Below are 15,452 nucleotides of genomic sequence, written 5' to 3'. Positions count from 1 at the left end.
ATGTCTTCTGCCAGTACGTGCAAAGAGTAACTTGAAGGTTCCTACCTTTCAAGTATGGTAAAATCTCAGACTACATAAGCAGGTATAGCATACAAGCAGAGGCCATACTCTAGAAGGATGGGCTCATAATTCAATATGACTTGTGTCCTTATGAAAATGGGGAATTTGGACACACAGACATGCACACGGGAAAAATGCCTTATGAATATTAGGGTAGCAATCAGGGGGATGTGTCTACAAGCCAAAGATTTCCAAAGATTGCCAGAAAACCATAGAAAGCTAGGAGAGGGGCAGAGAACAGATTTTCCCTCATAGTCCTCAGAAGGAACCAACCCTAAATTTTCGGCTTCCAGAACTGAGATAGAGCAGATTTGTGTTTTTTAAGCCACCAAGTTCATGGTACAATGTTAATAGCAGCTAAAAGAAAACTAATAAAATAAAATTGTTGCATACTACAGAGGCTATGGTCCAAGATTTTAGGTTAAGAATTGAAGAATACTTTCTGGGACGCTGTAGCAAATTTTCTTACCCAAGTGGTGAACAAAAGAGAGTAAGGATCCTGCACTATTAAAACTGAATGTTTCTTCCCAAATAACGTGTCAGTTGTTAATAATTGCTTTCTAGGTTGCAAGAAGCAAGATGATATGACAGCTCCCAATTGATAAGGAATATGGCTTTGGCTAATGAATTGAAGGGTGCCCAGAGCTGAAGATAAGTGGTGTCAATGTTGAACATATGGAGATACAGAAGTTCATCCCAACCTAAGAAGGAGACCTAGTACGTCGGTGGACTTTAGGTACTGGAAAATGCATCTACGTCTAGTGAATAATTCAAGACTGGTTTGTTTGGCCCTGGCATCAACTAGGTTTTGCCTGAAGGGGTCACAAATATTCTACCAGGAGAAACTTTATATGTCAGTCTCTGCCACCAAGTAAAGCTGGTAGTGCAATGAGACCCTTGATTTATAAAGATTTTTCTAGCTGCATAGGTGTAATTCACTTGATGGCTTAGCTATGTCAAAGCTTGGTGGTGTCTAGTGGTCTGTCTGGCTAGTCATCATCACAAGCTGTTAGACACTTGGAAAGACAGATATGTCTTTTGGACTCAGTGGGAAGACTAAGGGGCCAATTTCAGCTTACAGGGTATTTGATTTTACAATTCTAGCCCATCTGAGGCTGTTGTCAGTAGTGTAGCTGCTTCATCATGAAAAATTACATCTGAAAATTCAAAAACATTCTTCTTTGGGGCATTAAATATGGAAACAAACATCAGCAGATGACTCCAATCCAGATAATTTTGAGGATGTCCGCCATAAGTCCAACTGACTGAAGAGAGAGCTAGAGTCTAGCTGCCGATGCAGACTACCTGAATCTCAGATTCTCAGTGTTTATGACAGCAGAACCATCATAAGAGTACAGGTACACAAACTGAGAAAGTCTATGCAGTTCATGTAAAAGTTATCACTGAATGCCAGACTTGTGACTCCTGATGAAAATTGCTCCATTTGACCCTTAGTCCTAAAGATATTATTATACGGGATGCAGCCACTGCTTCCCCTGACCCATTTGCTTCCTATCAAAACAATCTAAGTTGCATCTACACTGGTGACACTTCTTTAAGCTACAACCTGCTTTTCTTGGCTGATTAACCAATTTTAGCAACACAATGGTGTTGCAAAGCCTCAGCATGTCTCTGCATTTAGCTTTCCAGGTCTGTTGCATTCTGATAATGTTGCACCTTTTATTCAAAGCAATGTGAAAAAGTCCAAGTATTTCATGGATGTTCCATATTCCCTAAGATATGCAGACATTTGGTATTATTGCACATTGAGCTTATTTCTAACTCTCCCACCCTCGCCTAACCTAAGTCCACACATTTTTGTAAAGTAATTTGATTAGTAAATGCAACTGTCTCAAATGAGGGCCTATGTCTTTTTGGCTACTTCCTGGGTACAGATAAGAAGAATAACTGGTTGTATGACATAAAGAGACCTATTCTGATAAACTTATGATCCTATTTGAACCCTTTGGATATGGTTGTGTCTAAGTAGTGCATCAATTGAAACACAGTAATGGGGAGGAGAATCATTCATGGTGGGGGCATGAAGACACAGTAACAATTCCAGAGTATGGAAAGATCTATTGTGACTTCTGGGGTATGATTTAAAGAAGAATATTTAACACTCTCTGTCCCTAGACCTAGCACAATTGACTGACTCAAGCAGCAACAATAGCTTGATGACCATGGGAAGTTTGCTGTTTTGAAAAAGAAAGTAGATTTTAATTAGTGTAAGATGAAATTTCATTATGGCTCATTTAATAAATACTAAAATATATTATCTGGCAGGCACTGTGCCAGATCTCTGCCAATGTAGACAAGGAAAGTTGGCAAGGAATCTCAAAGAGGATACATCTGTGCTGGGAAGGGAAGATAGGGAAGAAACACAGAGGCCAGATCTTCAAGAGATTTGTTAGCCATGCTGAGGCACTGAATTCAGCATCTAAGAGTCAGTCAATGCCAGAATGACACATTAAGTCTCTCTTTGGATGGAACATAAAGCAAGGTAAAAAAATGCATTAGAAAATTTAAAGGTGGTGTTGCAAAAACTCAGAGAAGCAAGAAAACAAGCAGTACCTGGAGGTGGTGGGTAACTCAGTTTTCTACTCTGGTGGTCTCAGAAGAGCTAGTGCTGTGAAAATATGGGCCCTGAACTTAGGGGCAATTTTGTTTTCATACTTGTGTTGATATAGTTGGCATGGGCTGATTTACAGATCTCTGAATTTGCTACTGGCAGTCATAGATCATAGGATTTTCTATGTAACAAGCACTAAAGTAATATATCTTTAGGGGAGGATGAGTTCTCCGTTGACCTTGAGATGTTTGGTTTTGCAACAAGCATTTTTACAGAAGCAGAAAGAGCTAATTAGAAATGTTTGCAATTGAGAGGGAAATTCTTCATTCCTCGCTTTTGGTGCTCTTACATTTTTACAGGGTGTCAACTTTTTGATATTCCTCAGCTAGGAGCTGGTACTTTCACAGCATAAGGACCTTTGCTGCAGTCTTTCTGTCTACCATAGCCTCTATCGGGGAGGTAGTGGAGCGAACAATAAGATGCATGAGGCAAGGGAGAAGGAGGCAGATACCCAGGAAAAGTCAGTTGTCGTGCTGTTAGTGGTCCAATACCATGAATGAGTTTAGTCTAAATGTGTAAGAATTGAGAGGATCCTTACGTAACTTAGATTGGTCAAGGCTACAATGATCCTTTGAATCAAAGTCCAGTTGGAGGGCACTACTGAGGCCAAACCTAAAGCAAGTAGCAGGACCAATACACCAAAGAGGGTAAGGCTACAGGAGGATAACAGTACATCTGGACAGTCTGGATGGTCCATCCTCATGCTTCTGCCATGCATAGACTGGCCAGCTTCCGAGGGTGGCCAGAGCAGGGCCGAAGATGTCAGGTGGACTTCTGCTATCTCCAGAATGTGACTCGGAGCAGCTGATCAAGAAGAGGCTCTGCAGTGCCTCTTGACGGCATGGCGCTCCTTTTTCCAATACTTAACCCATACCTCATCTCCTGGTTTATAGGGGTATACCCAATTTCCTAAGGGGATATGGGCCCTTTCTAAAGTTTCCTGAGTGATATGGCAGAGAATTCTGCCTAAGGCCTGAAGGCATTGGGACAGCTCTAGGTCATCATTAATCAAGAATCTGCTTTCAATTTCCTATCACTGGTGGAGGTCTCTAGGAAATGATTTCAAAAGAGGATAGCCTGAAAACCTTGGGGTGAACAGTGTCCAGAGTGGAGCCAAAGGCAGCAACTCAGTCCAGGTTAGCTGGGTTTCCTGACAAAGCTTAGCTAGAGTGGTTTTGAGGATCTGGTTCATGCATTAGACTTTCCCTGAGCTTTGTGGCCAGAAGGCTGTGTGGAGCTTCCATTTGATTCCCAGAGCTCTGTTCAGAGTCTGGACTGTCTCAGACACAACGGCAAGTCCATTGTCAGATCCGGTAGAAAGAGGCAGCCCATCATTTGGAACAATTTCGCTCAGTAAGGCCCTGGCTACTTCTCGTGCCCATTCAGTGCATGTAGGAAAAGCTTCAGTTCATATGGAGTAGTTGAAAACTAACACAAGGAGGTTCTAGTGTTCCCAGCAGGGCTTGACCTCAGTGAAGTCTACTTCTAGGTCATCAAATGGCATATTTCCAATCGGTTGTACCCCTTGGGTTAGGCCTCGGCCTTTAGCCAGCGTTGTTTCATGCACAAGCCAAACACCTAGCACTAATCTGGGTGCATAGGCTTGGGAGCTTGGGTATGAAATTATAGCAGTATAGCAGGTTTTCTAAAGTAGTCTTCCCTGGGTGAGTCAACTCATGGTGCTGTTTTAATGGTTGAGCTGCCTGTGCAGCGGGAATAAAAAGTCTTTGATCTGGAAGCTCTTACCAACCTTCCTTTTTGGTTCCCCGCCACTGAAAGCCTGTTGTTCTTCCTCCTTAGTGTGTTTTGAGGATAGTGGTCACTCAGATACTAGGAGGACCTTGGAGATAGACTCCAGACATGTTGTGGCACTCGGTTGGTGGGCAGCCTCCTTAGCTGCCTGATCTGTTAGTCAGTTTCTCCTACTGACGGGGTCAGTTCCTCTCTGGAGACCCTTGCAGTGGATGACTGCCACTTGGGAGGGCTTCCAGACTGCCTCTAACAGTTGAATTTCTTCCATGTTTTTAATTGTTTCTCCACCCTGCTGTCAGTAATCCATTTCCTTATAAATGGTCCCATGTATGTGCACGGTAGCAAAGGCATACCTTGAGTCGATGTAGATATTGGCCTGTTTCTCTTCAGCCGGCTGCAGTGCCTGGATGCATGCCCATAGTTTGGCCCCCTGTGCTGACCAACCCTGTGGCAGAGCCTCAGCCTTGATTACCTCATCAGAGGTTGTTATTGTGTTGCCAGCTTGGCACTGTCCTTCACGGGTGAAGATGCTCCTATCGGTAAACAATACTAGTTCTGATTCTAAAGAGGAACGTCTGTGAGGTCCGGCCTGCTTGAGTACACTTCTTCTGTGACCTCTTCACAGTCGTGGTTTGGAGGCCCCTCCTCAATGGGCAGAAACATAGCTGGATTCAATGTTCATACCGACTCAAGGTGGACTCGTGGATTTAGGCTAAGCAGTCCCTGATAATGAGTTATTCTGGCGTTGGTTAGCCTGTTATGTTCTTGATTATCCATTAATGCAATTATGGCATTGGGCCTTTTATATTTACATTTTGTCCTAGTGTAAGCTTGTTTGCTTCTCTGACCAGGATTATCGTGGTAGCTGAGGGCCGAAGACCCACTGGCCATCCCACAGCCTCCAAATCTAGTCGTTTGGACAAATATGCAATGGGGCATTGCCATGGCCTGACTGTTTGTGTGAGGACACCTAGTGCAGAGTGATTCTTCTCAAACATGCAGTTTTAGTCTCATATAATGTCCAGTGATCCCAATACTGGGGCACTGGTCATGAGTCTCTTTATTTCTCTGAAGGTCTTTTCTTGGAGCCCCATTCCTAGGGGCCCTTACTAGACCCAGCTGTGGCCTCACACAGAGGCCTGACAATTTCAGAGAAACCTGTATGCAGATCCGGCAGAATCCACTGCCTCCAGGAATACGAGGACCCCTTCTTAGTGTTTGGCTGAGGTATTGAACAGATAGCTCATTTACTCTCATGTCCAAATGCCTGTTGTCCTTCTGAGATGATGAACAGAGGTATTTGACCCTATGTTTGTGGATTTGAGCCTTTTGCCCAGACATCTTATATTCTGTGGAAGAGAGCAGGGTCAGCAAGGCTCTAGTACATTTCCAGCAGTCTCATTAGGTGGGACTAGCCAGAACAGGTCATCTGCGTACTGGAACAGGGTGCTTTTGAGAGTCTCTCCAGGGAAGGCAGCAAGATCTGTGGCCAGTGCTTTGCCAAAGAGGATGGGTGAATTTTTAAAGCCCTGTGGCCATCTCGTCCAGGTCAGTTGCATCTTCCTCCTGGTATGTGGGTCTTCCCACTCAAAGGCGAACAAAGGCTGGCTGGGCGGTGATAACCGGAAGCAGAAGAAGGCATCTTTGAGATCTAAGCAAGTGAACCAGCTTGTGTGGGCAGGTAAGAGACTCAGGAGTGTGTCCAGGTTGGGGACCACTAGATGGATGGTGACCACTGTGTTGTTGACGGGCAGAGATCCTGGACAGGGCAGTAGTTGTTCCCTCCCAGCCTCTTAACAGGTAAGAGTGGAGTGTTGCAAGGTGACTAACACTCAATTAGAATTATGGTGTTGCGAAAATGCTGGATATGGCCCTGAACTCCCGAGAGTGCTTCTTGCAACACGGGATATTGCCTGTGTATAACAGGAGTGGCTCCTGGTCTCAGGTCTACCACAATGAGCACGTGATTTTAGGGGGCCCTTTCTCAGCCCAGACAGTAGGAAACACTTCTAAAGGACTGGTGGATTTTTTTTGTTCCCTCTCTGGAGAATAGAGGTGCCATTCATCCTCCCTGGGCATAGTCCCAGCCATCATTAGAGTGGCTGGCTCTTCAGGGTGAGACTGGTGAGTTTCCCGGGGACAAAGGTGATTTGCACTCCTAGCTTTGTTAATAAATGTCTACTCAGAAGCAGAATGGGGCACTCTGTTAGCTATAGGAACTTATGAGTCACTAGGTGGTCCCCTAGAAGACATGAGTGGGCTTAACAGAACAAGCAGGTGACTCCATCCCCTGTGGTCCCAACAAGAGTTGTTGTTCGGTCCATGAGGGGAGCCATAGGTGTGGTTACTACAGAGTATTCAATCCCAGTGTTCACCATAACAGTCATTGATTGGCCCCCTATTTCTATTGAGACTGTAGGCTCTTGGGGGCCTAGTATCAGGGAGCACGGTCACCCCTAGTCTAACTGTCCTTTGACTTGGGCAGTGAGCTCTTGGACGACTGATCCAGGCTGGTACTTTCCTTTACGAGGCTGATTAAACTTCTTTGGTCCTCCAGTTGTCCTCCCATCGTGGGAACACTCGTTTCTCCAATGGCCGGTTTCTTTGCAGTTGGTGCATTAGTCGCAACATAGAGGAAATCTCTTTTTGGTTTCTCCTTTCAGTGCGGGAGCAGCAGCTTGCTGCAGTGGGCCTGGGTTCCCTACTGCTGCTGCCATCAGAGACCCCTTTTGTTTCATCCACCTATCATCTATCCTTTGGGCTTCCTGGTCACAGTTCACAAACATCTCTTGGGGTTCCTCCAAATAGGACAGGGTGTAATGCTTCCAATTGAGGAGATCAGTTGTGGTGAATGGCTGATAGTAGAGGACAGGGCGGCCATCTTCTCTCATCTCTAAAGGGCCTCGAGTTTCTTGTAGGGGTTTCTTAAGGGCTGCAACTGCAGGGCTGGTTGTGTGGCTGAGAGAAGACACTGTGAACTCAGGCCTGGTAGCCTCTCAGGCTGCTGAGGTGGTGAAGGCACCGATGATGGAGGACTGTCCAACAACTGGGGGGTAGAGTGACTGTGTGGGGGTGACAAACCTGTTGAGATTACGGAGGTGGGAAGGCAGGTTCTTCCTCGGGGTCCCCTTGGTGGATGATTTTTTTCTGGCTCTTCCTTGCTCTTTCCTGGAGATGGTCCGGCCACAAGTGCTTTACTCTCTCCCTGCCTATTTGTGCAGAACCAGGCCCAAGGGTGCACTACAGTGGCAATCTGCAGCCATGTGTCTATGTATGGTAACTGGTCCAGATGTCCGGGGTCCCTGTCACTACCTGGTGCACAGCTCTAACAGTGGGAAGGTCTAGGATCCCCTTTGAAAGCCATAATACCCCAAAGGCGGGCCATTCAAACCCACAAAGAGCAAGAAGTTTTCCTGGTGTCAACTTAAACCTGTAATCCTCTGAGAAACACTTCTTAAAATTTTTCAACATAAATTGAAGACAGTTGTCTTAGAGAAACTCCCCGCAATGCCTCCTGCAAGAGACAATTATGCCACATGGAGGGTAAGGAATAGGGTCAGAGATACTTTGGAGGGGACGCAACTCACTTCTTTCGTCTCTGTCCAAACTCCTTGCAGAATTATTTCAGGCTCCTCTTACATCAGAGGGTTAGTATAAACCCCTGACCCAGATCAGTGGAGTAGATTTCTCATGGAGATTCAGTGACACCACCTTAAGCCATATGAAGTCACCACAGAACCAAGGATAGGGCCTCAACTCTCACTTTATGCAAAGTCATGTTTCAGGTGCTCAGCATTCGCTCTCTTTTGTACAGACTCCCCCGCGTTCATTAATGTGTTTGCTGACCAGAAGGGTGTGTCGGATGTTTTCCACAGAGTGATGGAGTTCCTCTCTTTTCTTAGTGTTGACACAACACTATCCACCCTGCAATGGTGTTGCAAAGACAAAGTAAGATGGGTGCCCCCTACGAAGAGGAGACCACTCAGATGCTCATCTGCCTGTGTCCCCTTATGGGAGCTTAGGTAACACTTATCCGTAGTGGACTCAGCTTTGTGTGACTTACTATCAGACACTAGTCCTATGCCATCCTAGACTACACACATTTAACATAGACTCGCACAGTGAGTCCTAAGAAACTCCATGGACTTTAGAGGACCTTGAGGTTGCCCAGCCATGGAGCTACAAACTCAGATCTGACTGTCAGACCAGTCAAGCCACTCATTCATTTACTCATTCACACATCAGGTTAAATAAAACATTGACTCCCCCTTTTGAGAAGACGCTGAGCTATGTCCTCTCCTTCTGGAGGACCCTGATCTCTTCCCCTCCTTGGAGGACTCTGATGTCTCCCCCACTAAGAAGACCCTGACCTATGTCTTCAAACTAAAGACTAGGAGGTGATCAAGCTCCTATTCTGTCCGGAGTCAGGACCTGAATGGGGGCAGATCCCGGGACCTAACCTCATCCTGTGGCCATTCCTGGTGTGTGGATTCATCCCTCCTATGAGTCCAGTTGGAGGCTCAGCCGTCCCAGGCATCAAGGGACCAGTTAGAAAGAGAACTCGGAATAATTGTCAGCAGGTACATCTTCTCATTTGTTCATGCTGGCTCAGCCAGCCACCGGTCCAGCAACTCAAAGGATCGGCATGGCTGTAAATCTCTCTAGGGCCTCTAGAAATGTCGCAGAAAAGTTACAAAAACTCAGACCAGAGAGAAATCAAGCAGCACCTGGAGATTTAGAGTACTCAATTTTATTACATCGGCTATCCCAGAAGAGCTAGTGCTCTGAAATCTGGACCGTGAAATTAGAGGCAATTTTATTTTTATACTCATGTTGTTATAGTTGGCACAGGCTGATTTACAGACCTCTTAAGTTCCTACTAGCAGTTATAGATCATAGGATTTTTTATATAACAAGCACTAAAGCAGCATATCTTTAGCGGAAGATAAGTTCTCTGTTGACCTGGCTTTGCAACAAGCATATTTACAGAAGCAGAAAGAGCTGGTTGGCCACTTAAGGGGTAAATTCCTCTTCAGTGGACTCACAAAAGAAGGAAAAATGGACACAAGTAAGCTTGAATGCCTTGAGGTCAGTAGAAGAAAAAGAAACATCTGAAATATTTATAAAATTCTGCATGTGCAGACAGCATTGAAATGTATGAAAAGAGCATATGATCTTTCCAATTTCAGTGAGGGCATCATGGTGACCATGATTCCTGGGCTGTTAGAGTATGCTATTCTTTTAAGAGTGAGATGCATTTTGAATGAAGTCAGCTCTGCCAACTGAAATCCAATGTCTTATATTTTAGAATCACAGGAAAAAGTAATGAAATTGAGGAAATGCTAAAGTGAATACTGCATGAGTATCTTTTCTAGGTTTGATATGCATCTATCCCTTCCAAACATCCCAAGTTAGGCCTTCATTTGATTATACCTGGATTGTTTCAGATATCACTTAACTCCAGTTTCTTCATTTGCTTTTACTCCCTTGATCTCTACCCCTTTAAAACACTTAATTAGATATACTTTACTTAAATGTTCATAATGACCAAAAGGTCTAAGTAGTAAACAATAGTATATAGTCTACCATAAAAAAAAATGCATCATTTTACTCTTAACTCCTTCAAAAATAAGGAAATTAACACCTAAGGTGAACATTTAAGTTCATTGTTCAAAGGAGATGGTTGCATGCATTTTGCTGATGTTTGCCAATATTATTTTTAATGTTTGCTATTTTGCATAGTCTGGTAGACTAGTGATACATCACCTGTAATTAGGGTAATGTGTTCACCTGACGAAGGTGGTTGACTAATTGACCTTGAAAAAGTGGAAGCAGCTGTATCAGCCATCATTGGCATGGGGATCCACGGGTTGCCTGCTAGTTGCGAGCGGGAAAAAGGACCATCAATGACTGGTAAATCAGGATATCTAGTTGGAAAAGTTGAAGGCTGCATCCTTCCAAAAGAACTTGTCTGTAAGGGAGTTAGGATATAGTGAGAAGTAGAAGTTGTGCTTGTAATAATATTCACGATGTGGCCATTTGCTTGAGTGTAGCTGCCATATGAGTGCATTTGAAAAGCGGTCAACTGATTCAAAACAGCATGTGGGTCCATTACAGTTTGTTCTGATGATCTACCTAAAGTTGATGAAGGAGGAGGAAATTCACTTCTGATTGGAGCAGTTGTATTAGCAAGTATCTGGCTGGTAGCAGGCTTGCTTATTGGTAATGTATTTGAACTAGTGGAAGTTGAAAATATGCTTTCTCCATGAGTGTCAGCAAGAAAACCAGAATGATGGTTACCTACAATAATCTCTGTTCCAGTATGCTCCCTATTGAAATTGTGAGCTATTGAAGCTGCTGGAGAAGCTTTTTTGATCCCAACTCTTCTTCTCATTCTGAGGAAAAGTTGAGGACAGCTTCGTTTAAAATTTGGATTTTGATAGAAGTGTAACTAAAAACAGAGGACACAGTTACACCCTTTCACAAGTCTAAAGAATCCTAATCTCTAAATCTCATATATCAAGGTTATTATGCCAAGTTGATGTCATCAACACATGGACATTGTTAACTTTTGTCAAAAATCAATAATTGGGAATAAAAACTTAAATAGCATGGCCCTCATAAAAAATCATATTTACATTTAAAATAACAGTGAATGAACTCTATAAAGTGCTTTCACCACCTTGCCTTAAGAGTTCACTGATGAGATTCAAAGTTGCTAGTAATATTTTTATCCTGAATGCCCAAAGAGTTCTCATTTTTGTGAAAAAAAATCACAAAATATATGAAACCGACTAGTTTCATATATTTTTTGAAATATATAAAATGTATATGTATGTGTGCACACATATATATGTATATGTGTGTGTGTGTGTGTGTGTGTGTGTATATATATATATATTAACTTATTGTATGGAGTAAATAAATTTTGTACTACCCTGCTTAAAATGGACTTCTTTCTCTTCTGCCAGAATATCAGCCAGACAAGCAAATCTTTGAAAAGTCTGTTGCACTTTACTAAATCCATAAAGGTTAAGCTGTCGAACTAAACTTTTCATACTTGCAGTTTCAAATACTCTGAAAGGGGCCTTTCTTTCCAGAACTTCTTTCTTAAAGAATTCTTCCTTAATCACTACACAAGTTCCAGTTCCATCCCAGCAAATAGACTGAAACCAATTGCTTTCAACTATTTTCCAGAGTTTTCTGGGAAAGGTCATAGATCGAAAATCATTATCTTCATCTGGTCCAGAGACACAAGATGTGTGACATGGTCATCTTACCAAGGATTGTGCAGAAAACATCTGAAAAGCATTTTTTGTGGATTTAGAACTCAAGTGTGAAGCTCCAGTCAATGTGTGATCACACAACAGAGAATGAATGGAGGTTGCTGAACCAGTTGCTTCATCTTTAGAAGAATCACCTTGAATTTCTGAAGAAACATGTGCCATGTCAAATAAACCTTTCTTCATCTACTGTTTTCAGTGATCTAGTTTTGAACACCGCAGCCCCAGATGCTGCCTTGGCAGACCTACGCTGATAAACTGCCCAGATCTCCACAATAGTGCTCCCCCTGAGTAGTTGTGACATCTCAATATGAGATGTCTCCTAGCAACTAAACATAACCTGAAGTCAGGGTTTCCTTCTCACTCTGTAAATTTTATTCAGGTAACATAAAATTTGGCTGGTTATTTATGAAGTGTAATCTGCAAAAACTTATTGCGGCAGAGCTTTTTTTTTTTTTTCCTTTTTTTTTCTGCGCCTTATCTTTATTGGCTATGTGCAATATTAAAAAAAACTAAGAGCATTTTTACAATAGAACAAAATGTCATTTTGCAAATTAAATATATACAGATATACTTTTTTCTAGGGAAGTTGATGCAGACATTATTCATTTATTGACTCAAGTAATTTTTAAAATTAAGGTTATTGGAATAACATTGATTAATATGTGGTAAAATTTTCAGATGTACTTTATAATTTGATGTCTATGTATTCTCTTGTGTGAATACCGCCCAAAGTCCAGTTTACTTCAGCTACCATATATTTGATCCCCTTTACTCACTTTAACCTCTCCAATCCCAGTATATTACCCTCTTTAACCTATATACCTCTTCCCTCCTCCCCTACCCCCTACAATCAGATAACCCCTAGTCCATTGTTCATGGCCCTGAGTCTGTCTTTGTCCTGTTCGTTTGTTGCTTTTAGGTTTAAATTCCTACATATAGGTGATATTATGTGATTTTGTACTTGTTCAGTCTGGTTTATTTTGCTTAGGATGATTATCTCGAGGTCCATCCATGTTGTCGCAAATGGCATAATTTATCTCTTCATATGGCTGAGTAACATTCTATTGAATATATGTGCCACAACTTCTTTATCCAATCATTTATCGTGGACACTTTGATTACTTCCATGTACTGACCACTGTGAATAATGCTGCAATGAACATCGGTGTGCCAATATCTTTTTGAATATGGGTTTTCAGGCCTTTGGCATAAATCCCCAGTGTTGGGATTGCTGGATCATATGGTAGGTCAATTCTTAGTTTTTTGAGGAACCTCCACACTCTTTTCTATAGCGGCTATGCCAATTGGCAGTCTCATTAGGAGTGTATGAGGGTTCTTTTTTCTCTGCATCCTCTCCAACATTTATTGCTTGTCCTGTTGACAATAGCTATTGTAACAAGTGTGAGATGGTACCTCATTGTGGTTCTGATTTGCATTTGCCTAATAGTTAGCGATGCTGAGTATCTTATCATGTTTGTAGGCCCTTTGTATGCCCTCTAGGGAGAAGTGTCTGTTCTGGTCCTCTGCTCAGTTTTTGATTGAGTCATTTGCTTTTTTGTCGTTATTGAGTCCTATCAGTTCTTTGTATATTTTGTATAGGAGACCCTTATCGTTGGTGTTGCTTGCAAATATATTTTTCCAGTGAGATAATTGTCTCCTTTCCTTGTTGACAATTTGTTTTGCTAAGTAGCAGCTTTTAGGTCTGATGCAGTCCCATTTATTTATTTTTGCTTTTCCTTCCATTGCCTTGAGGTCAAATCATAAAATCCTCTTTAAGTCCAAGTTTCTTGAGTTTCATTCTCCTGTTTTCTTCTATGAATTTTCTTGTTTCTGGTCTTCTATTCATGTCCTTAATCCATTTCAAGTTAATTTTGCTGTGTGATGATAGACAACAGTCTAGTTTCATGCATTGGCAGGTGGCTTTTCAGTTTTCCCAGCACCATTTATTTAAGAGGCTTTCCTTTTCCCATTGTATGTTTTTGGTTTCTTTGTCAAACATTTTCGCCTTTAGGAATATGAGTTTACTTCTGGACTCTCGATTCTGTTGCACTGGTCCGTGTGTTTGTTTTGCTGCAATACCATGCTGTTTTGATGACTGTTGCTTTGTAATATAATTTGAAGTCGGGCAGAGCGATGCCTCCAGCCTTGTTCTTTTTTCTCAGGATGGTTTTTGCACTTCACAGTCTTTTGTGCTTCCATATAAATCTGATGATTTTTTATTCTATTTCTTTAAAAAATATCCACGAGATTTCGATCGGCTTTGCAATAAATTTGTATAATGCTTTAAATAATATGGTCATTGTAACTATGATGATTCTTCCAACTGAAGTACACAGAATATCTTTCAAGTTTTCTGTATCTTCTTTGATTTCTTTTAATAGGGTCCTCTAGTTTTCATTATATTGGTCTTTCACCTGTTTCGTTGAATTTATTCCTAGGTATTTTATACTTTTTTTGCAATTGCAGAAGGAATTATTTTTTCCACTTCTTCCTCTCATGGTTCATTATTAGCATATGGGAACGCTATGGGTTTTTAACATTGATTTTGTATCCAGAGAATTTACTGTGTTTGCTTATTGTTTCTTGTAGTGTTGTTGTGGGATGATTAAGGTTCTCCACATGGAGAATCATGTCATCCACAAATAGTGACAGTGAATCTTCCTCGTTTCCTGTGTGGATGTCTTTTATATCTTCCTTTTACCTGATTGCACTCGCTAGGACCTCCAAGGTTATATCGAATAACAGTGGCTACAGTGGACAGCCTTGCTTTGTTCCTGATCTTGGAGGGAAGGATTTTAGTTTTTATCATTAATCAAATATTGGCTGAGGGTTTGTCACATATGGCCTTTATTATGTTGTTTCTTTCTTTCTGCACCAATTTTATTCAATGTTTTGATCATAAATGGAGGCCGTATCATTTCAAAGGCTTTTTCTGCAACTACTGATATGATCGTATGATTCTTATTTTATAATTTGTGTCAAAAATGTGTTATATAATATTAATCAATTTGCTTATGTTGCACCATCCCTCTGCCCTTGAGATGAAGCCCACTTGATCGTGTTGTATAATCTTTTTAACATGTTGGTGTATTTGATTTGCTAGTATCTTATTTAGGATTTTTGCATCTGTGTTTATGAGAGATATTGGTCTGTCTTTTTTTTTTTTTTTTGGAGGGGGTATCTTTACCAAATTTTAGTATCAGTGTAATATTGGCCTTTTGAAATGAGTTTGCAGTATTGCCTCTTGCTCGATGTTTTGGAGGAGTCTGAGTTAGATCAGAGTTAATGTTATAGATGAGTTTATAATAAGTGTTTCAATTAGACTTATTGTTATCTTTGGGGTTAAGGTTTGGGTTAAGTTAGGGTTATGGCTAGGTTGAGTGGGTTAAGTTAGGGTTATGGCTAGGTTAAGTTAGGGTTATGGCTAGGTTGAGTGTTAGGTAAAGATCTTGGTTATGTTTTGCACTACAATTTGGGTTAAGTTTGATTTTAGAGTTGGGGTGAAGGTAAGAATTTCTTTTATATTTTGTGTTGAGTTAGGTTTAGGGTTAGTGGGGCTCTTCAGTTTGGGCTTTGTGTTTTACTTACAATTTGTGTTGAGATTAGTTTTAAGTAAGTTCTTTGGTTATATTTAGGGTTATTTTTAGGTTAGAGTTAGGTTATCTTTAAGGTTGAGGTTAAGAATCGGAATTAATTGACAAATAGAGGGAGACTTAAGTTCA

At 41.6% G+C, this 15,452-nt stretch overlaps 1 protein-coding gene across 1 annotated transcript; it reads right to left on the bottom strand.

The window, feature by feature from the left end:
• Window positions 1-7,062: 7,062 nt before the first annotated feature.
• Window positions 7,063-11,892, bottom strand: LOC120583113 (heat shock transcription factor, Y-linked-like). Its single transcript, XM_039838452.1, is given in 4 exon segments — window positions 7,063-7,402; window positions 10,261-10,895; window positions 11,382-11,397; window positions 11,399-11,892. Coding segments are annotated over 4 exon segments (1,485 nt in total).
• Between the last annotated feature and the right edge of the window lie 3,560 nt (window positions 11,893-15,452).

Source organism: Pteropus medius, unplaced genomic scaffold, assembly GCF_902729225.1.
Source record: "Pteropus medius unplaced genomic scaffold, Ma_sr-lr_union100, whole genome shotgun sequence".
Classification (NCBI taxonomy): Eukaryota; Metazoa; Chordata; class Mammalia; order Chiroptera; family Pteropodidae; genus Pteropus; species Pteropus medius.
Note: the sequence above shows the minus strand (reverse complement) of the source record. Positions and strands in the feature narration are given on the sequence as shown.